This window comes from Ipomoea nil, unplaced genomic scaffold (genome assembly GCF_001879475.1).
Source record: "Ipomoea nil cultivar Tokyo-kokei standard unplaced genomic scaffold, Asagao_1.1 scaffold3104, whole genome shotgun sequence".
NCBI classification, from domain to species: Eukaryota; Viridiplantae; Streptophyta; class Magnoliopsida; order Solanales; family Convolvulaceae; genus Ipomoea; species Ipomoea nil.
The window spans coordinates 2,455,865-2,479,873 of record NW_017619532.1 but is presented as its reverse complement, the minus strand read 5'-3'; the positions used below and the strand labels follow the sequence as shown (position 1 = coordinate 2,479,873).

The window sequence follows — 24,009 nt, the reverse complement described above, 5'->3', positions numbered from 1 at the left end:
TCTTCGTGAGGTCAGCAGCAGCTTTGGCGACGAAGGTAGACATATTGATTTTTGGTACGGAGGGATTAGCTTTTAACTGTTGTGTTTTGGGAGTGTTTCGGATATAATAATTAACGGAGGGTTATTTGTTTAATTTCTGTGACGTGTGTATAGACACACTGCCTTAAAAGCTAATTTCGGAGACCGTGCGAGTCTTTTATATCCGGGGCTTTCGACCAGCAAACACAGAGGATACTCACGTATAGGTTGCACAGAGTATACGTATTAGCGCAGTTGCTGAATGAATTTGCGGTATGGGAAGGCTGGGTATTTATACTAGTTTATAATAACTGCCTTCCCACTACTACCACAATTAAGAACGCAAAGAAAGGATAGGTCGTGCACAAGCCAGCCACTACGCAGCTCGAATTGCTCCTGTCCACAAGAACGTTTCCTGAGCGCAAAAATCGGACTAGAAGACTGATACAAGAGTAAAAAATTCGGACAAAGTATAAAACTTTGACCCCACCGCGACACGCTGCGAACCGAGCCGAGCGGGCGGCGGCGGCGGCGCGCGCGAGGCTCCCTCTTTCCTCTCTCTAGAAAACACTTCAAAGGACCTATTTGGGTTGGTAGTGAAATAGTGGGAAATATCCTCTTGGGAAACCAATGTGGGACAAGCTTATTTGCTAAAACACACTCTTTGGATGTCTTCTTCCCAACATCATATAGCAATCTCTCCCCTAAATCAGACGCAGAGATGGCGCGTAGCAAGAATAAAAAGGGAGAACTAGAAGCGGAGAACAATGGGCAAGAAAAACAGCAAGAGAATCATATGGCAGCATGGATGAAGATGACTCGATTTATGATGAGTGAAGGGGTAAAATTATCATTTACAATCTTGAGTGTGATCAGCTATGTTGAAACATTGGTCTCAATAGTTTTTTGATTTTCAACTTATTGCACCAATCAACTAAGTCAATAAACTGATTTAACAAACATGAATTTTAGCTGTTTAACAAAGTCAAATAACTAAAAATTGTCAAATCAGTTAAAAAATGGTTGATCAACCAATATCCAAACACTCGCTTAGTATTAAAATATATGCTTATTGAGTTGATTTCGAGCAACAAGCCCAATTATTAATTTATTATAATTATATTTATTTCTTAAGAGATGATATATAAGTAACATAAAGCAATGACCTTGGGATCTAGTGGTACGAAGTGACTCTTCCTAGTGAAAGGTCATGAATTTGAGAAAGTAATTATGAACATATACTACATTATAACAGAGTCAGTAGTATTCAAATATATATATATATATATATATATATATATATATATATATATATATATATATATATATATATATATATATATATATATATATATATAGGGATCAGGTGCGGGTGGTGCTTCTCGTGCGGTTGTGCGGGTGAACTTACATTAAGCATTACACTGGCGCACTTTAAGTACACAATAGACGCACATTAAACACAAAAACAAAATACATTCAGAACACAAACTCACGCACCTTAAGCACAAAACTCACGCATCTTTAAGCACAACCCTCACGCATCTTAAGCACAAAACTCACGCACTTTGAGCACAAAATACACGCACCTTAAGTTTTAACAACAACTCACATTAAGTACAAAACTCACGCATCTTAAGCACAAGACTCACGCACCTTAAGCACAAAACTCACGTACGTTAAGCACAAAACTCATGCATTTTAAAGTTTCAACAACAACTCACATTAAGTACAAACTCACGCACATTAAGCACACAACTCATGCACCTTAGGCACAAGACTCACGCACGCACCTTAAGTACAAAATTTACGCACATTAAGCGCAAACCTCACGCACCTTAAGCACAATACACACGCACATTAAGTATAAAATTCACGCACATTAAGTACAAAAGACACGCACATTAATCACCCGCACAATCGCACGAGAAGCATTCGCCCACACTGAAACTTATATATATATATATATATATATATATATATATATATATATATATATATATATATATATATATATATATATATCATTTATGTATTTATTTCTTAAACGATTATATATAAGTGACATAATCTTATATATAATCGCTTAAGAAATAAATATAGTTATAATAATTTAATAATTAGCAAAGTGTTAATAAATACAATTTAATAATTAGCAGACTTATACATTCTCCTTTGAGAAAAAAAAAAAAAAAAGAGAATAAAATGTGATAAATGTTGGTAAGGCAGTCAATTTACACGAAGGCATGTAATATTAAATAAATAGCAAACAAAATAATATAATAATAGCCAATTATGGGTAGTAAGGCCAATTATGGGTTTTTAAAATAGCCAATAATGCGTTAAATAGTAATATATAATAATGTCAACTATTATAAATAGAAAAATATAGTATTACGTAGTATTTTTGTATATAATATAATGGTTGGGGTTATAGGATTGGGATAACTATTATTATTATTTTTTTTTTGCCTTAAAAACAATAGAGCGATTTTTGACAATTCATCATGACACTAGTTATAGGATTGTGTATAGATATAGGACCTATTATGTACGACCAATTCATCTTTTACTTAATACAACTTGTACTAGTATTATCACTATACTCATAAGTCATAACTTATCTAACAATATAAAGTTCTCATTTTTCATCTTATAACCTAAGTGTAACTCTAGACCCCTATCGATGGTCAAATTTACACTATTGGATCCTAAACACAACAATAATAGTTTTACTTTTATTATTTACAAAATTCTTTCTATTTATAGTAGTCGATATTCTTATTATTTGGTATTGTAAAACTTTTGTATATAATTTCTAAAAATAATTTTTCGGATTTTCAGTATTTGGATGCACTTGAAAAATTCAGTTAATGGAAAACATTTTTCATTGACTGGGGAAAATCTTTACATTTTGACGGAAAATGACTTCCGTTAAAATTTGGCGGAAGTCATTTTCCAGACCAAGGCTACATCGACGAACGACGATGAAGGCTTCCAGACAAGGCTGCTATATCGATGAACGACGATGAAGGCTTCCAGACCAAGACTCTTGTTTCTGGCGAACTGGTTTCCACAGGAAACCAGAGCAGTTCTCTAGACTGGCTTGGTTTCCGGCGGAAACCAATCCGCTGGAAACCATCGTTTAAAAAAAAATTAAATAAATAATATTATTATAAATATTTTTATATTTTAAATAAAATAATTAAAATGTTTAATTATACAATTCTACCCATTTTTTAAAAAATCAACCAAACACATGAAGATAGTTTTTCAGAATGCAACCAAATACTAGAAAAGAAAATGTTTTCTGAAAAATGACGTTTGGAAAATGACTTCTATAAAATGTTTTCTGAAAAAAGACTCATTTTTCAGAAAACATTTTATAGAAGTCATTTTCATGCTTACCAAACGAACCCTAAATGGAGAGAAAAATGAACCATTCATAATAATGAACACATCTAGAATGTAATAAATTTAACTTAATAATAAATGCATTTTATCATAGATATTTTAATTTTTTTTTAGTGACAAGAAAACCTCGCAGCTAATCGCTTTCGCTAGGAGTTGAAATTTTAACCATAGATATTTTAGAAATATTAAAGTTTTATGCACAGCTAAGTTGCTAGTAATTTTCCTGAGTGCAAATTTACAAAAAGATTCTTTTTATACTAATTTTAGTGGAGTTAGTTTGAGTGGTTGTAATTAGATTTGAATTTAATGTGGGCTAAGATCACATTAAAAATGAATCATCTTACATCTATAAATACTAGATCCATACGGTTTATGATATAACATATTTAAACTAATTAAAAATTCTTGCCCCATAGGTTGAATTCCCAACCCTAATGGCCCCCCACACTCCGACCGACAGGACAACAAATTAAAAATTCTACAATGACAAAAAGACACTCTACCTATTATAAATAAAACAAAGCGATAACTTTTTATAAATAAAAAAAATAACAATTATTTATAACAGTCGTGCAGTATGTGTAATAGTCTGCAAGTTACACATGAGAAGTGACAGACTCATGAACTAAAATGATATTCAAGGTTGCAAAAAACGTTAGACGCCCCCTAGGCGGCTAGGCGCCGATATTTTATTTATTTTTAATTATTTATTATTATTTTTAAAAAAAAATAAAATTAAAAATTGTAAAATTCACTAATAAAACATAAGGTTTCTCTAGTTTTTTCTTACAAATTATTTACATGAGTTGTTGTAAAATTGTTTTGAATATTGTTGAAAGCATCTAAATACATTAAAAAAAATTAAAATTAAGAGCAAAAGAAGCATTTTTTTAAAAAATTAGAGGACCAAAACGGACAATCGAATCAAAAATTATGCCTTCCCGAACTTTTAACACTTTAAAACAAATAAATAAATAAATAAATAAATAAATAATTAAACGGTCGATTCAGCCGGCTAGGCCGTCTTAGGCGGCCGCCTAGACCGCCTAGCCGGCTGGCTGCGGAGGAGGTCGATTCAGGCCTTTCTCGCGGCGGCCGGCGGCCGCCTAGCGCCTAGGCGCAATTTATTTTTGCAACCATGATGATATTCACAAGAATTAAAATCATGACCTTTAATACTAAAATTATTTTTTTCAGACTTCACTTCTATGACCAGTTGAGCTGCCCATACAGACTAGATACTAGAATCATGATAGGTCCACCTTCTGAGATAGCCAACTCAGTTAGACTGCACCTCTTCTTCCCCCCAATTATATTTGGATGTACAACAAAAAATGTCTCATTCAATAAATTCATATCTTCATCGTTACCGAAAAACATAAAAAAAACATTAAAAAAAAAAACAAAAAAAAAAAGAGATCGAGAAACATTTAAATAAAAATTTTAAATAATAATAAAATATTCACTCCATATTTCTTACACATTTAATGTTGGCAAAATTGAAAATATATCACTTAATACTCTCCTAAATCTTATATGTTTGGCCAAAAATGATTATTTTTTCTGAACAGCTATAACACTATAACGACCAATAAATAAAATACCCTCTATATAATAAAGAGAATAAAATATACCTAAAAAATACTATTTGCACCAAAATTTGTAACACTTAAGGCACTTTGTGGTGAGCATTACAATTTTCATATTCATCAACTACGTACATACTCGTGAATCAGTTAAACCTACCACGTACAACATAGCCAGATACCATCTTGGTCAATTTTTGTTATCAAATTTGTACAGAAGTAAAGAAAAGGATAGGTTTAATAAATGACACTAATTAATGCATCTAACAACTAAATTTCTTTGTTAAGAAAGGCTGAGCGAATCCATACTGGCCTGATTGTGATATATATGCTCTACTATTGCACTAGTACTGGTGGGATTATTTAATTTTCTGGGCATCACCTATATCATCTATCTTATCTTTATTCCCTGTGTTCTTGAAAGCAACATTATTCAGTTTAATTTGCTCGCCCCAAAAAGGGTTGCCGTGTGAAACATGATTATCGTAGTAGAAGTCTGCATGGACAGCTCAGTTGGTCATATAGGTGAAGTTCGAGAATAATGACCTGGGATCGAGTGTCACCAGCAGCAGTATAAGAGCAACCTCTCAAAGTGAGGAGCTCCTTGTGAGCAGTAAGCAAAGGTCTAACCTCTGTGTTCAGCTGAAGCTGAGTTACATGATTTACATCTTCTCAAATGCTCTGTCGGGTCGGGATGTGGGAGCCCTTGGGGTTGTGGATTCAACCTTGGGAACAATGATTATCGTAGTAGAAGATCACGAATTCAATTTTTACCAACGCCTCAAAAAGGGTGGCTAAAAACACCTTCTTGGTCGATCCTATCTCTCGGACAAGTCTTATCTTCCTAATACGATTTATCATTTTGGCAGGCGATAACACAGGAACGAAGTTTACTCAATGTATATCCACATATCCAAAAAAAATTCAGTTTGCTGATTTGGGAAGTGATGAAGTTAAAGTTCAGAACTAAATTATTAGTGTGGATGAAGGAAGAAGATAAAGTATTTAATCATCCATTGTGATCACCAATCTTACATTATATAATGCACTTAAAAAAAACACTTCTTTCTTTTGTTAAGATATTATTGTTTGTCTAAATTTCTTTTTTTATGTATTGTCCTTGTAGGCTATGGTCCAACTTATGATACTCCATATATAAAATCTAAAATTGTAAACAAGTGTAACTGTATATGAAAGTTTATGTTTGTTTGATTTAAATATATTACAAAAATCCATATAAGAGACAAAAAAACTCTTTAAAAAAGTGTATGATTGAGGCTTGTGACATTTTAGTTACAATCCTACACCACAAAAGCTCAATTGTTATATCATGGATTAAGTCCATTTTGTAAGATGAATTCAACATTTGATATAAATTCATTTTTAGTACATTAATTGTTCATTTTGAATCAGCAAACCCACAAAATGAACATATGTTAAGGTCTATTTTGCAAAATGAAAACCACAATGTACAATTTAATTTTTCACAAAAACTAATTCATATGCATGAATTTGACCGAAGTCATGTTAGCCAGATTATTATTTTGTCACGTTTTTATATGTTATTTTTAATATTCTTTAGACTAGACTTAGTCTTATGTGGCTTTCCTATTAGATAGGATTTATTTGCGTAGACTTCATTAGCTATTTGTATTATGTTTCCGATCCTGTTGGAGTTTAATCAGAAATCATTTTATCTCATCTGGTATCAGTTAGACCAGGAAACTGTTTCTCTCTCTCCCACCATCCTTCCCGTAACCCTCTCCCTCAAACTCTACCGAATCACCACCATGTCAGCCTCCTCCTCCGAACAGTCTCGGCCAACGAGAATGCTACTTCGGCGTCGACTCCGAATCCACTCAGCGGTGCGCACCATTTCGTATCGCTAAAGTTGACGTACAGGAACTTTTTATTCTGGAGAACTCAGCTAGTTCCTTTTCTTCGTGGTCAAGACCTCATGGGGTATGTTGACGGTGAAACCCCATGCCCTCCAGCGATGATTGATGCCGCACCGGCCACTGGCGAGTCCACGACGTCCACAACCTCAGTTCCCAATCCAGCCTATAAGGCTTGGATTAAGCAAGATCAGACATTACTCTCTCTTCTCATCTCATCCCTTTCGGATGAGGTGATGCACCTTGCGGTGGGGCAGTCCACATCCAAGGCTGTTTGGGACTCCATCAACACGGCGCTGGCCAGCTCTACGCGTGCGAGGTGTCTCGGACTCCTCGGGCAGTTTCACGCCCTCAGGTAAGGCGGTAGCAGCACGGCTGAGTATCTCGGCCGAGCTCAGATGTTAGTAGAGGACCTTGCGCACGCTGGGCGTCCAATCTCGCTAGACGAACAGAACATGTTCGTTCTCCGGAGCTTGCGGCAGGAGTATCGCGCCATGGCATCGTCGCTGACTGCGGCTGGAACTCCGGTCACTATACCGCAGATTGCAGATTATCTAAGGGCACAAGAGTTTCTACATGCTGAAGACTATCCGGCGGCCCCAGAACATGCAAATCCGGCAGCCTTTTATGCAGGTCGGGGTCGCAACGGTGGTCGAAACAGTGCAGGAGGACAAAATTCAGGTCGCGGCAACTTCGGGCATCCGAGTCGCGGCAATGGCAGAGGAGGTGGTGGCCGTGGTCGAAACGGCAGAGGGGGTGGCAGTGGACCTCGCTGCCAGATCTGCAGAACACAAGGGCATACCGCCTTTACTGTTTTAAGCGGTATGCTCCGCAACCGAGTCCGCAAGCCAACATGGCAGTCCCGGGCGATGATGCGGCAACTAGCTCTGGCGCCTCGGGTTGGTTTCCAGACACTGGGGCCACGGCACATGCCACACCAGATCCATCATTGATGTCACAATCCGACGAGTATAATGGTGGTGATGTCCTGCGCGTTGGTAATGGCGCAGGTTTGATGATCTCACGAATTGGACATGCTTCTATACCTTCCGCGTCTAATGTTTCTAAATCTCTTAAACTTTCCAATGTGTTATATGTTCCTCAATTAAGTGTTCCGTTGTTATCTGTTTACCGTTTAACAAATGACAATTGTGTCTTCTTTGAGTTTCACAGAGATTGTTTCGTTGTGAAGGATTCGGTCACCCGGGAGGTTCTACTTAAAGGTCCTACGGTTGGCGGGTTGTACAAGCTCCCTATTTCTCAGTCTCACTTTGCGTTTCTTACATCTCGCACCACTCCGGTCGTCTGGCATCGCAGGTTGGGTCATCCCCATGCACATGTCCAGAATCAGGTCCTCAAGTTATGTCCAGTGTCACCAAATAAAACAAAGCCGGCCGAATTATGCTCATCTTGTTAGCTTGGAAAATCTGCTAGATTTCCTATTAATAGAGTTTCTTCTACTAGTACAAATGTGTTAGATTTAATTTTTACGGACATATGGGGTCCGGCACATGTAATCTCTACTAGTGGATGCCGTTACTTTCTGCTTTTTGTAGATGATTTTTTGCGCTTTACGTGGTTTTACCCCTTACGGGTAAAATCCGATATATACAACTGTTTCGAGTCATGGTAGAACGCCAATTTTCGCGTTCTATCAAGTGTGTTCAGTCTGACTTACGCGGGGAATACCGCAAACTCCATCAAGTGTTCAAAAAGTTGAGCATTGTTCATCGCCAGTCTTGTGCGTATACGCATGAACAAAATGGCCGCGTTGAACGCAAAAACCGACACATAGTCGAAACAGGGTTAGCCCTTCTAGCCGAAGGCTGTGTCCCGCCACAATATTGGGACTACGCCTTTGTGACAGCCACAAATTTAATCAACTACCTACCTACTCCCCTCTTGAACTATGAAAGTCCGTACAGTTGCCTATATAAAACCACACCGCCATACACTTTTCTACGAGTCTTCGGGTGTCGGTGTTTTCCCTATCTAAGGCCATATAATCGGCACAAGATGGAATACCGCTCGACACCCTGCGTCTTCCTAGGTTATCCTCCATCCTTTAGGGGTTATAGATGCATGGATCTAATAAGTGGGAAAGTCTATATCTGTCGTCATGTACGTTTTGACGAAACTGTTTTTCCTTTTTCAGAGTTGACTACACAGGAATCAGCTACGTCTATGACTCCTGCTTTACCTTGGGCGTCAAACCCAGTTGTCACACAAACTGGGCCCACACCCGCAGTTGACTTGGGCCGACCCCGGTCTCCGAGTCCAATACCTCTAGCCCAAGAGCCTGCCCCCTTAACTATTGAAGGCCCGGCACGGGTCAAAATTCGGAGAAAAAGGGCTGCACGGACCGAGCCTCAAGATCGAGGTCATACAATGAGGTTACGGCATATGACTCGTGGTACTGGTGAAAGTTTTCAAGCTCTCACTGTGACGGCTGACCCCACTTGTTATTCACAAGCAGTCGGGCACCAAGAGTGGCGAGATGCAATGGACCGGGAGTTCAATGCGTTATTACATAACAATACTTGGACTCTAGTGGCTCCTAAACCGGACATGAATATTATTGGGTGCAAGTGGGTGTTCCGTACCAAACGGACCGCAGATGGCTCCGTGGAACGGTACAAGGCTCGCCTGGTTGCGAAGGGTTAAACCAGGTGGCTGGCGAGGACTTCTTTGACACGTTTAGCCCCGTAGTCAAACCGACTACAGTCAGGATGCTATTCTCTGTAGCTGTCTCACATAACTGGACTCTAAGGCAACTTGACGTCCACAACGCCTTTTTAAATGGGCACTTAGCAGAAACTGTGTATATGAAACAACCACCAGGGTATGAGGACCCGACTCATCCCGATCACGTGTGTCACTTACAGCGGTCTTTGTATGGACTCAAGCAAGCCCCACGGGCGTGGTTCAAAAGATCGCATGATTATTTACTCACTATTGGGTTTTTGGCATCTAAAACCGACGTCTCTCTTTTTCACTACTCAACTGGTGACTCGCGTGTTTACCTGCTGGTGTATGTAGACGATATCATAATGATGGGTAATGACCCTAAGCTCATTGCTTCCCTACTTCAGCGTCTATCCACGACCTTCAAGATACGTGATCTAGGCTCGCCTAGTTTCTTTCTCGGCATTGAGACAATACGCACTGCCGACGGTATTATGTTATCTCAACGCAGGTACATGAATGATCTGTTGACTCGGGCAGGTATGTTGGATTGTAAACCCTTGGTCACACCAGCGTCGGTCACCCAGCCTGTGTCATCTGCTGCTGTTCCGCATGATAATCCGACGCAGTACCGTCGAGTAGTTGGAGCTCTACAGTATTTGACTATTACGAGGCCGGATCTCTCATATTCAGTGAATCGTCTCTGTCAGTTTATGCACACGCCGACTACTGACCATTGGGGCTTTGTTAAAAGGGTCCTACGGTATATCAAGGGTACTCTGGATTATGGTCTTCGCATTACAGTATCCCACTCCGCGGCTATTCATGCCTACTCTGATTCTGATTGGGCAGGTTGTCCTCTTGATAGGAAGAGCACTGGAGGGTATGCGGTGTTCTTGGGTAAAAATTTAATCTCTTGGCTTTCCAGGAAACAGCGTACAGTGGCCCGGTCGTCTACTGAAGCCGAGTACAAGGCCCTTGTCGATGTTGCTGCAGAGGTCACTTGGGTTGTCTCGTTACTCAAGGAGCTTGGTCTACATACCGGTGAGCCACCCACTCTATGGTGTGACAATTTGGGTGCCACCTACCTATGCGCGAACCCAGTTTTCCACGCCAGGACTAAGCATGTTGAAATCGATTATCACTTTGTTCGGGACAAGGTCGCCTCAGGAGACTTAGTGGTTAATTTTGTATCCACCAGGGATCAGCTTGCAGATATATTCACCAAGCCGCTGCCAGGACCTCGGTTTTCAGCTCTTCGGGACAAGCTCAATGTTGTTGCTCATCACCCTTGAGCTTGAGGGGGTGTGTTAGCCAGATTATTATTTTGTCACGTTTTTATATGTTGTTTTTAATATTCTTTAGACTAGACTTAGTCTTATGTGGCTTTCCTATTAGATAGGATTTATTTGCGTAGACTTCATTAGCTATTTGTATTATGTTTCCGATCCTGTTGGAGTTTAATCAGAAATCATTTTATCTCATCAGTCATACTATTGACTCGAATTTTCATTGGTAGTCAATAGGGGTTGACGATTCGGTTCGACTTTTCCGAATCGAACTAAACTAGTTTGGTTCGGTAATATACCGAACTAAGTATGTATCTCTCTTAAATTTTTTATTCAGCTCATAAATTTTTACTTGTATCTCTCTTAAATTTTTTATTCAACTCATATCCTCACTGGTATCTCTTTTAAATGTTTTTATTTGTTAAGTAAAATCCAAGTCTCTTGCCACATACTCCACTGTTTAGCTTATATTCTCACTAGTATTTCTCTTAAATTTTTTATTTGATAAGTAAATTCCCTTGTTGCCTACTCCGCCGTTCAGCTCATATTCTCACTGGTATCTTTCTTAAATTTTTCATTTGATAAGTAAATTCAAGTCTCTTGCTGCGTACTCCGTCATTCAACGCATATTCTCACTGGTATTTCTCTTAAATTTTTATTTGATAAGTAAATCCAACTCCTTTGTTGCCTACTCCGCCATTCAGCTTATATTCTCGCTGATATCTCTCTTAAATTTTTATTTGATTTTTTTATGGCTTGTTCTCTACTTTTCAGTTTTGTTGTTTGCTGCAATTGTTCTTTGCCTCACAAGTATCTCTAACTTGAGTTATTCTTACGATATTCGTTGTTTTCTTTAGTTTCATGTTTCTATGAAATTAATATGCTTCAACATCATTCTAATTTTGATTTCTAATACTTGAAAATATTTTTCAGTATTGAAAAGCATAATATTTCCAGTACACTGGAAAATAATATTCCAGTATACTGGAAATATATTTTGCCAAGCAATGACAGATTGTGTCCAAAAATTAAATATACAATATGACACTTGTTCTCTAAATATTAACTATACAAATGGATTATTCTTCATCTTGTCAACAAAATATTACAAGTGAGCCAACTGAAGAGTCGATTAGGGAAAAAAGTGAACTGATATTTAGTAATTTAGTACTTAGTAGGGTGTTCGAACTTTGAAATGCTATTTTATTATATAATGTTTAAACTTTAAATATGAACTATATGAATATGTATTGTTTGGTAGTGTGTTTGGAAAATTAGAAAATATTAAAAATTTAGGTTCCTAAACCGAACCAAATACCGAACCAAAATCAAGCTTTTTCAAACAGAACTAAACTATAATGTTAAATCGAATAGTATCATTTTTTTTTTTTAAATACTGAAATACTGATACCAAAACCGAAACCCAAAAAAAAATGAACTGAATCACATTAGTAGCCAATTTGAGACACATTAGTCTGTTTCTCTTGCCAAACAAGGAGTTCACCTTCTCTTGCCTCTTTGTAATTATGCTTAAAGAATCATCACTCGGTGGGGGGGGGGGGGGGGGGGGGGTATCTACTCCTATCAATGATCCTTTATCCATCTCCTTTCAAGCAAAAGAGACTAAAAATCTCAAGAATTAAACTAAAAAATATGTACATAAAGAATCTGTCACTGTTGAAATTAGTGAAAATTCAAATACCCACGTTGATGTAACAAATACTGTTTGTGTTAAAACCAGATCAAGTCATGGAAGAAAATCCATCATATATGCACAGCTACTTCCTTAATCGAATTCCAGGAATATCTTTCAATCCCATCTTTACTGCTGTTTTCCGGAACAGCGAGGGGGGCTTCTCCAAACCAATTGACTCGCTAAATTGGTTGGCCAATGAAACAAGTGTTGTTTTGTCTCTGCCTATTTCCCTGATCGAGTTATAGTATCCGAGCCAAGCATGATACGCCGCCTCTTTCACACTGGCATCGATATTTGCCATAGACTCTTCCATCTGCAGTTATCAATTGACTACTCATTCAAAGGACAAGAGTGCATATGTATCATAGAATGTAATGGTAACCATATTGCATTCAATTATGCTTTTCAGACATGTTCCTAGATAAGGAGACGCATAGGATTCGATCTTTGGTGTTTGAATATGACATATTTGAAGGTGTATAGGACATCTAGTTAAAAAAAAATTGTACAACCAAACGAGGATAATCCACATGCAGCATCCAAGTGTTTCTGGAACTGAATCTCAAGGAACTGAATCCAATTAACTCCGAGTATAGTGGTTTTGCCACGTTTAGTCCTTCTAGTAGGACCGCGGCTGGTTAAATTTCGAAAGTTGAGGGACCATGGGTGGTTAACTTGGACCACGGATGGTAACAATTTGAATGTCGAAGGACCATAGGTGGTCAATTTGAAAGTTTAGGACTAAACGTGGCAAAACCACTATACTCGAGAGGACCCCATGTGGCATTAAGTCCATAGATATACCCAAGTTCTAATAGCATCCAACGGTTGTTGTACAAGTATGAAATGGTGAATAGATAGCAGGCACCATTCAATGTTAATATAGGGGAGAGATGACCATCAGAAAAGGGATAGGTCCATGTCCAGCTTATGACAAATGGTAGCCATGGACCAGGTAGCACAAGGAAAGAATGGTTCAGGCATTAGAAATCCAGTCTATTGCAGTCTTCTTTAACAGATGCATTAGTTTACGTTTCTCTAAATGCTACCCTTTTTCTTTAATGTATTCTTCTTTATTTATTACTTCTTGGCTAGGGAAGAGTGGGGGAGGAGTTGAGGGGCAGAGTTGATCTGTACACAAAACAATGAAATAAAATGTGGTTTGAACAGATAAACGGGAATGAGAATGCGAACCTTTGCTGTAATATTAGGATCTAAATATGGCAAATCACATTTCTGAATTGGGAGGTCCTTCAGTCCATCCAAGAAATATTCCTCCCAAGGTGCAATCAATAGGATGCCTTCTCCATCTTTGCCTTGACGCCCTGTTCTTCCAAGTCGATGTATATATTGCTCCCTATCCACCGGAATCCCTACCTGATGTATCAGAATGTCAATATCACACACCCACTCAAAAACTGTTTGGTTGTGCATATAATTTCCATTGATTATAGCATTTGGTCCTATTCAGTCTACATTCAATAGCTCATTAGCATCTGAACATTTCGAAGCAAGAAACAGGTCATAATTAGCAATGTAGAGGGCAAAGTGTGTGATCCAGATGAAGAATCTTGCAGATAGCAGTTCCTAGCTGGCACTTTTTATTGGACATATTTTAGATGAACAAGTTATATTACTTCAAATTCAATTATAGGCATTAATCACAAGCTTAAAGGCCTGTCATACCTGAATAACCAATGTGACATCTGGATAATTCATTCCACGGGCTGAAACATCAGATGTTATGAGAATTACACCTTTCATTTCCTTGAATTCATCAGAGATTCGAGTCCGATAAAGTTGAGGTTTTCTAGAATGTATCTCTCTGACATTCATTTTCATCTCTCGATATAGAGAAAACATGAGAGATGTCATCATTGCTGTTGTACAAAAAACAATGATCTGAAAGGAAGGCAGAGAACAGTAATGATAGTAAAATAATACTCCGTAATACCCAGCAACAAGGAAAACTGACAAAAAATACAGGAATAGAATTTAAAGTTTGAATATAATTAAACATCTTACCTTGTAATCAGGCACTTCTGAGATATGACCCCTCAAAAGCTGGTGCACTATTTGAAAATGTTGTTCATGTGGTGCAACAAGATAAAATTGCTTAACCTGTTCAACAAGCCAAAAATGTAAATGAGAAATTGCTTAAATATGGCCCCACAATTTAATGAAGAGAAAGAGAAAACTCGTATTGTACTCAAAGTTCGTAGTAGAAATGATAATTTACACATTTCTCCAAAAAAAAAAACCAAATTTGTATAAAGAAAAATACTTGGCAACATCACCAAAGTCGAAATGAATAATCTTTCACCATTTACCATACCTTTTCATTAGTCTCCAAACCAAGCCCCACAATATCAATATATGCATGTTCTCTTTTCAGTACAAGTTGAGATATTCTGCGAACCTGCAAACCCATAATGAAGATTTAGAACCTGAAGTCCACAAGTTCTACAACTAGCAGAAATGTCCACCGCACATCTAACCTCCTTTGGAATCGTAGCTGAAAAGAGTAAAGATTGCCGTTGTCGAGGCAAGCAATCAACAATCTTTTCCATGTCTTTACGGAACCCAAGGTCTAGTAAGTGGTCTGCTTCATCGACTATAAGCATCCTCAATCCCATCAACCGCGTAGAGAATCCAGACTTATTCTCAATGTGGTCCAGCAATCTACCTGGTGTTGCCACTATAATCTACAAAAGTTACAATGAAGTTGCAAGAAACAGTTAAATATCGAACTTTATAGGAATAACACTACAAAAGATGCAAAGATATTCAATTTTTCAAATGTCCTTTTATTGGTGTAAATATGCTGCACAATGAAAGACCTAGCTTTTGGCATATATACATTATAGTATTATACTTCGTTTAAATATAGCCTGCCCACAATTTGACACACTATTAGACTATTAGTTTCCTTTCTGCATTGACCCAAGGGAACTAGATTTCACAAGGACCACCTTGTTTTTGCTTCTTCAAGAGATATAAGGCCTCCTCCAAATTACTCTACCTCAGCCAGAACTCTTCAAGATAACTTGATATGAACCCATCCATACCCACGCTAAGTTAACAGATACTCGAGAAAACCTAAAATTTTACTATAAAGTAGGATTAATTACCTGGGATGGATCTGACTCCAAACGTTTTTGATCCACCTTGAAGCGCGTTCCTCCAACCAGTGTTTGCACCCCAATGCCATCGTGGTACTTCAACAACACATTTGTTTCTGCAGCTATCTGACTAGCAAGTTCTCGTGTAGGGCACAATATTAGCACATATATTGGCGGGACCCTTTCAACTGTCCTGCTCCTTATTGGTTTCAGAACTGTTTCAATAGCAGGAATCTGTTTGTGCTTAACAAAAGCAGTGAAAGGAAAAAACTGAAAGATATCAAACTATAATCTATAATAGAGAATAAAAGTATACCAAAAAAGCAGCACTTTTCCCAGTGCCAGTCCTCGCTTTGACTAGAGCATCCCTTCCTGTTCAATGGCAAATGAAATAAGAATAGAAGAATATAGGCTATTCAGAACCAACAAGAAATGTAAATCCTTTGGAGTTCAGGATTGACATTCTCTTTACTCTGTCAAAGTTGAACAAGAATTCCATTTCAGTTTAGCACTTTTAACCCTATACATTTTTGGAAACAGTACTAAAACACATAAACCCACAAGACTGCAATTAATAATATCAAATGAACTAGCTCCAAGTTCTCCACATTATAAATGCCAAACAAAAGAATATGCACCCTCAAGGCCTCAACCAAGTTATTTTGCTTAATACTGCAGTTAAAGTAAAGACATACCTTCAAGGGCAGCAGAAAGAGTAGCCTCTTGCACCCTAGTCATTTGCATGTATCCTGCTGTAGTAAGTGCCTTCACTGTCAATGGGGATATCTCGCATTCATCAAACCTAACAGAGTCAACCCATGTATTAAGATTTATCATAGAGTTGTGCATGCCAATTTCAATCTTAACACATCAAAAGTTTGAAACTGTGTTATTCTCAAACATACCCTATACCTTTTTAAACTAAGAATAGATTCCTCCTCTTCTTCCCCTCCACTTTTCTCCAATCTCCTTTGATTCACCTCCTTCCGAATTTCCTCCACGTGCTGTGATAAATCATACTCATCTTCTACAAGCTGCAATGGTATTCGCTTTTTTATCTTCATATCATACATCCCCAAAGCAGCACTACTCATTCTCTTAACATTAGCCACACTTCCCTCCCCCGCCTCATCATCAGACTCATCGTCATCGTCATCAGATGAATCAATCACATTTGATGTAATCCTCGGCCACTTTGTTCTTCTTCCTCTTGATCCCAATGCATCCCGCTTTGAATCATCCTCAGTTTTCAAACTCTTATTTCTTGGAAAATCAAACCTCTCCAACTTATTCATTCTCTTTGCATCAAAAGAATAGCATCTAGATGTCAAAAAACTATGCCAAATTGTAATATTCCCTCCTTTAAAATCACCAATTCTTTGTGCAAAAATGGGAAAATGCCTTTCTCTTGACCAAGTAGGCAAATTTTCCAAACTTACATTTTCTCCATGACCTGCAAAATTAAGTCCCCTCACAGAACTCCTGGTGTCACTCGAGAAACGTCTAAAGTTTGAGAAACCACTCAAACTCCCAGAAGTCTGGCCAGAATTTGAATTTTCCGAAATTAATCTCCGTAAATTAATAGGCTCACCAACCACCCTGCGGCGCGGCTCCGGTGCAGGAGCCTGGATAGGGCCATCATCTTCATTCCACAAATCTTCAGCACCTTCCTTCATAAACCTATCAGCGAGGGCTTTGATTTGTTCTTGGGGGGTCATCGGGGCATAACTGGGCTGATTAGGATCAGACGGCGGGTTTTGGGCGACGGCGGCGCTAGCTTGTTGGGGAGGTGGGGAGAGTTTAGCCCGAATTTGAGATCGGATTCGGGCTTGGTAAAGCTGCTTCTCATGCTCAAGGAGTCTTCTTTCCTTGTCCCGTGCTTTCTTCTCGTGGAGGCGTTTCCATTGCCACTTGTTGAGCCCACCGGGAAACGTCCGCGGACCACCTCCCATGGCACGGACGAAGGTGAGGCAGTGGTCCACACAACGGAAGTCTCTGCAACCTCTCTTCAGTCGAATAAGCGTAGAGAAATGCATCCTCCCTGGGAATTTTTTGGAGAAGTGAAGCTGCTACACCACAAATCACAGCAATGCAAGGGTTTAGGGTTTAAGGAAACAGATATGACAGGTCTGATAGTATTATATCTAGAGTTAATTCCAGCAAAGGTCCTCCGACTATCATGATTTTCCACATTTAGTCCTCATCTTTTAATTTGGACAGAAAAGACACTCGACTATTAAAATCTTTCCATCAAAGGTCCTTCCGTCACCTTCTGTTACATTCGCCTCAATTTAACGTTAATTTAAAGGGTATATCTGTCCTTTCAAAACATGTGTGTCTTCTTTCCTCATTATACGACTATATATGGTGCACGTTATCCTTCTTTCTTCCTTAAACTGACCACCACCGCGTTTAAAACCATCACCGCCAGTGGCTTCTAATTTCGTGCTTCCGTCCTCCACGCACACGCACAGACCACTGCTTCCCCTTCCCAAACGTAACCAACATCTCCTACAACCACCTAAAGCAACATTCAGCTCCTCGCCTAGAACTTTCGGCAGGCCGATGAGGAGATCGACCCACTGCTTTCTCATTACTCTGGCCGGCAATGGAGGTGGTTGAAGAAGCTGGACACAGAGATCGAGTAATACAATTACCGATCGTTTCCCGACGAGTTGACCTGAGAGATTCCCAACGGGGTGTCAGACGGTCACCTACCGTTGATGAATGCTTAGACAGGAACCCAATTGTTCAATAGTATCTGAATCGCCTGCTTTTGAGGGAGAAGAAGAAGATGAAGAAAATGAGACGGAAAATGGGAATAATAGCATTAGTACAGGTGAAGAGAAGAGTCAGGAGTTGAAGAATATAACATCAATGTTTAAAGTGGAATAATGTGGGACACAGGACACTCATATATTCAACTAAAGCTATATTCTGGTTTAAACACAATGGGTAAGAAATGAAGCACGTTAAAGATGAGTTGGTAAAATTTTATCTTATTTAAAACCATTATTCTCCATTTTTATTCCATACATTGTTATAAAAAACATGTGAAAGTTATATCAGGAGGCCGGTATTTGACTGGCAATCAAGGTATAGGCATAGCTTCCTATTGCATAAAAATTTAACAAAGAAAGAATACAATTCAAAAGTTAATTTAATAGTTCTATTTTCGTTCATATTTAAATATAAAATTATTCACCAAAATTTCAAAGTCAATTCATTAAAGTTTTATTTTCAATTATATTACAATTAAGACCAATCTATGAATTCAAAAAAAAAAAAAAATATATATATATATATATATATATATATATATATATATATATATATATATATATATATATATATATATATATATATATCAAGTATAAAAAACAATAGATTATATCTATAATATTTTTTAAAAAAATTGGGCCCCCAAAAATTGGGGGCCCTGTGCGGTCGCGCCGGTCCGACATGGCCTAGAACGGCCCTGCGCGGTGTGGTGTGGTGTTCAGAATGGTGCGGTATAGTGTGTAGGGGTTAAGGACGGTATGATAGGGGCCGGGGTTGGTAATCGACCCTTCCGGCTAGCGCATGACTAACAAGGTTAGCTATATGTTGGTAATCGACCCTTCCGGCATGCATGGGACACGTGGAGAATGGATATGAAAGAGTAGTTGATCGATGCCGTACAGTTAGCTATATCCCATTTCTTTTGCCGTGATCTTATCTTTTAATATAATTGGGCCACAAGCTGTCTGGGTAATAAACCTCCGGGTAATAAAAAGCAAATTATGCTGTGCAACCATGAATATAGTTATTTAATTTAGAAAAAAATGAAAACTTATTATAAAATAAAAATAAAACTTTCGTTATTTTGTTTATTATACTAGATATATACGTTATTCTTTAAATGAAAACAAAGTCAAAATAATTTTGACTTTTCGATATATATTAGTTATGAGTTAATACCTCCAATGGTCCTCTATGTTTTAAAAAATAACCATCTGTGGTCCTTTTAGGACGTCTCGTGGTCAGAGTTTTTTTAAAAATTAGGACCACGAGTGGTTATTTTTTAAAACATGGAGGACCATTATATTAAAGGTCATTTAAAACTTAGATGATCACAGCTGGTAAATCGCTAATACTCGGAGGACCATTGGAGGTATTAACTCTATTAGTTATATATGTTACGGAGTATTTTTAAAATTTTGATTTTCAAGACTTGCACAATTTGCAAAAAATTTCCCTCTCTTTCAAATAAAATAATTCCCTCTTTGTAAATTTTGACTTTATTTTGTTATTGACACTTAAGTGCAAAAGAAGAAATTTAAAACACAAAACAAAACACAAAATCAATTAAACCTAAGACTAAAAATATAAATTATTAAAATCTAAAAGATTAAAACTAGGGTTCTATTCTTCCACACAATTAAAAACAAACTAGGGTTCTACTATACACTGTTCTCCGATCACACCAAGACATATTGTTACCAACCGGATAACTTTTCACCGATCGGTCAGCTTGGTCGCAGCCGCAGCCCACCAACCGCCGAGCGCTGAGCGCTCGCCGCCCAGGGCCCACCACTCCGCCCCGTGCCCACCGCCGTGCACTCGCCGCCCGCTTGCCGCCCACCACCTACCGTCTGTCACAGCTCCAGGCTTTCGGTAAGTTCACAGCTCTTTTTTTTTTTTTTTTTTTGTTTATATAATAATTTGGAAACTCTTGAATTGGAAGCTTGAATTGATGATTTGATGAATTTGTGAGTTTTATCAATATGGGGATTTGAAGCTTTTATTTCACTGTTGCAGTTTTGTTTTGTTGCTCATTCTGTGCTGTTTGCTCGGCCTTTTGTCGTGCTAAACTCTATTCCAAACTGGTTAAATTGGGGATAAGAGTTATTCCATGTTGGTTGAGTTTGTTTGTGTTTTTTTTTTTTTCATGAAATTTGAGTTGTTGAGTGTGGTATTAATTGAAGAGATACTCTTTTTCCTACCTGTTTGCTGTCCTTTTCCATGCTTGAGTTGAACTCATCAAGTATGCCTGTTATGGAATGGAGTGTTAAATTTGTAAATATTTGGCACTCCTATGTATTACATTACCACTCTTATAATAATCTAAATAAGATTTGAATTTATGACTTGCATGTTTAGAATCGTTGTCTTGATTTTAATGTCATTCTCAATTATATTTATAAATTGTTGAGGAACATGATTTCCCTGTTACATCTATCATTCCCAGGTTGAAAGTTGAATCTGTAAAAAGGCACTATTTGGTTCTTTATTGTAATCTTTTACTGTTTCAAATATGTTTTAATTTGATCAGTATTATACAGACATAGGCTATCCTTTTAAGCCTTAAATTTCTGAAATCTAATGTAGAAATATTTCACCATCCCATATCTGCATTATTGATAGCCCAGAGATGCAAATATTCTAGCTGGTGAGTTTCTTTTTCCTATCATCTTTCCATCTAGCCTGGGAAGTGGTTTCCCTGCTAAGAATGAACTGAACATTACAAGTGACCTCTCAGGCTGTGTAAATGGAGCTTCATGGGCAGCACCCCTTATTGTTGCTAATGACAGAAGCTCTCCATACCCTTGTGTCCATCCAGCAACCTGAAAATCATTATAATGTTGGACTTCATAACTTGTTTTGTGGTTCATTCAGAAATAATACAGATTAATATGAGATCTCTTATGTTGAGTCTCGAACTTATGACATGGATAGGCTAAAGCCCTTTGGTAGAATTCTTACTTCTTAGTTTGGCATTTATGTATTTAGGTTGTTCCCAACCTTATGGGCAGGAATTTAACAAAAGAAGACTAATGAAGAAGATTAAGAAAAAGATGAAACATAATCTTCACAAAGGATGTTGTTTATTTGTGGGACCCTCTTAGTCATAGCATTCGCGATGATGATTGGAAACATGTTGTAGAAATGTAAGTTTTTTTTTTCATTTCTTTCGATTTATATCGGTATGATTATTACATAATCTGAATAATCAACAATATATTTGAAGAGCTATTCAAATGGTCCATGCGGCCTCTGGGAATGGAAAGAAAGGACGAAGTAAAACTGCTTGGGAAATTGTCAAGGTAATTTAATATTTTTAACTAATTAGATATAAGTGTTTGTATATGTATATCTAGATAAATTCTAATGCACATGCAAATCTTATTTAACATTTGTAGGCTCCCCGTCAACCGGATAGCAAACAATGCGGTTTCTATGTCATGGCTTACTTGAAAACTTTAACTGAGAACATGCCGGACATTGATGATAAAGATTCTGTTCAAGCACGGGTAGTAATTCCATTTCTATTTTTGTGTTTAAAATTATTCTGATTTGAATGTTTCAAAGTGGAAATATGATGCATTTGAGTTTCTTGGAAATATGATGCATACCTATTTCGTGTTGAGTTTCTTGACTTTCTTCAGATATACAAATTATTTGTTTTTTTTTTTCTTGATTTGATTATAGATTGTGCTTGAGGACACATCTGATTTTCTAATGAGTTATTAAGTCTTCATTGGGTGTTGTTCTGTACAGTCTTAGTTGCATACTTTGCCCACTTTTTTTGTTTCTTTGCTTCAATTCTATAGCATGAAAATTCCAGTATAAAGACTATGTTAGTTTGACAATTATCCAATAATCCAGAAGAAGGTAGGCTAGAGTCACTTTAAATGACATTGAGTACAAATTACTTGCAAATGATCATGGCAACACCCTCCATGGTATGTATGCTCTTTTTCTTTCTTCCAATTCTACAGATGTGTATATCAAATTTTTTTGTGCTTTCCATGTGGATTGAAAATTTCTCCTTTTTTACTTTATTTTCTTGTGTGCTTTGGTGAAGGATTTGGAAGCTAAACTGCTGTTGCAGATATCATATATTGGCTCTGTTGAAACGAGCCAAAGTTTTTTATTGTTGATGTCTATTGAATGAATGCTTTTTAGATTTTAATTTGATACTTTTATTCACAAAGTTTAAAGTGGAGAGATCAGCGAAAAGACAAAAGCTCTTGCCTTTAGAACTGCTAAAACTCTATTATCATATAGTGGTTCTTGCAAATTACTCCTAACTTATTTCGAATTTCATTGCAAATTTATTATATCTATACTAATTTATTTACTCACTTTTTACATGTAGTTCAAACAAGTTGATTATAACAAAGCGGTTATTGATCTGGTGTGTTCTGAATGAGCCGATATTCTATCAAGTTATATAGAGTAGGTATGATTTGATCATTAGAACGTTGTGATCATTTAGACTTCGTGGAATTATTTTTTGTAGTATTATGACTTAGATGATATATGATTCGATGAGAATGACAATTTAGAATTGTTATTTTGAACCTTAGCTTGTGCAAAATTATGTAACTACACTTGGCCATGGTGAATGGATAAATTGATTTTTTGTATATGATTAAAATTAAAACAGGTTAAAAAACGTTGAGACAACGGTTTATGGGCATCACTTTTAACAACATTGAATAGACAACAGGTCAAAAACCGTTGTCTTTGAAAGAAACGACAACGGTTTTAAACTGTTGTCTATGTTCGTGACTTTTAACAACACCGGTTTCAATAACACTTAATAGACAACGGTTAAAAAACTGTTGTCGTTTCTAGAAAAGACAACGGTTACTAACCGTTGTCTATGTGCGTGACATACAACAACACCGGCTTCAGCAACACTTAATAGACAATGGTTAAAAAACCGTTGTTGTTTCTAGAAAAGACAACGGTTATTAACCGTTGTCTATGTGTGTGACTTACAACAACACCGGCTTCAACAACACTTAATAGACAACGGTTAAAAAACCGTTGTTGTTTCTAAAAAAGACAACGGTTATTAACCGTTGTCTATGTGCGTGACTTACAACAACACCGGCTTCAACAACACTTAATAGACAACGGTTAAAAAATCGTTGTTGTTTCTAGAAAAGACAATGGTTATTAACCGTTGTCTATGTGCGTGACATACAACAACACCGGCTTCAACAACACTTAATAGACAACGGTTAAAAAATCGTTGTTGTTTTTACAAAAGACAACGGTTATTAACCGTTGTCTATGTGCGTGGCTTACAACAACACCGGCTTCAACAACACTTAATAGACAACGGTTAAAAAACCGTTGTTGTTTCTAGAAAAGACAACGGTTGAAAAACCGTTGTCTATGCGCGGGACTTACAACAACAAACCGGCTTCAACAACAGAAATTATACCCCTATAACAACGGTTAATAACCGTTGTCTATGTGCATTTTTCTTGTAGTGTTTATTTACAAAACACATAATATATTAATGCAGAT

The 24,009-nt window shown here is 37.4% G+C and overlaps 1 protein-coding gene and 1 long non-coding RNA gene across 3 annotated transcripts in view; one reads left to right on the top strand and one right to left on the bottom strand.

Annotated features, from left to right (window-relative positions):
- Window positions 1-17,825, bottom strand: part of LOC109166702 (probable DEAD-box ATP-dependent RNA helicase 48) — a 28,138-nt gene extending 10,313 nt beyond the window's left edge. Inside the window, exons 1-10 of one of the 2 annotated variants that reach the window (XM_019315598.1) lie at window positions 16,615-17,825; window positions 16,398-16,504; window positions 16,019-16,074; window positions 15,712-15,936; window positions 15,079-15,285; window positions 14,916-14,999; window positions 14,606-14,701; window positions 14,411-14,482; window positions 7,946-7,950; window positions 764-839 (exon numbers count right to left, since the gene is read on the bottom strand). In XM_019315598.1, coding sequence (XP_019171143.1) covers window positions 770-839; window positions 7,946-7,950; window positions 14,411-14,482; window positions 14,606-14,701; window positions 14,916-14,999; window positions 15,079-15,285; window positions 15,712-15,936; window positions 16,019-16,074; window positions 16,398-16,504; window positions 16,615-17,738 — 2,046 coding nt within the window. In that variant the 5' untranslated portion in view covers window positions 17,739-17,825 and the 3' untranslated portion in view covers window positions 764-769. Of the gene's footprint in view, window positions 1-763; window positions 840-7,945; window positions 7,951-12,491; window positions 12,894-13,774; window positions 13,958-14,266; window positions 14,483-14,605; window positions 14,702-14,915; window positions 15,000-15,078; window positions 15,286-15,711; window positions 15,937-16,018; window positions 16,075-16,397; window positions 16,505-16,614 lie in introns of those variants that run through there. The other variant, XM_019315597.1, reaches the window with a different exon arrangement.
- A 2,325-nt stretch (window positions 17,826-20,150) lies between these two features.
- LOC109166708 lies at window positions 20,151-22,062 on the top strand. The gene is made up of 4 exons (XR_002051712.1): window positions 20,151-20,358; window positions 21,475-21,632; window positions 21,713-21,788; window positions 21,885-22,062. It is a non-coding gene; the product is annotated as an uncharacterized LOC109166708 (long non-coding RNA).
- The last annotated feature ends 1,947 nt before the right edge of the window (window positions 22,063-24,009 follow it).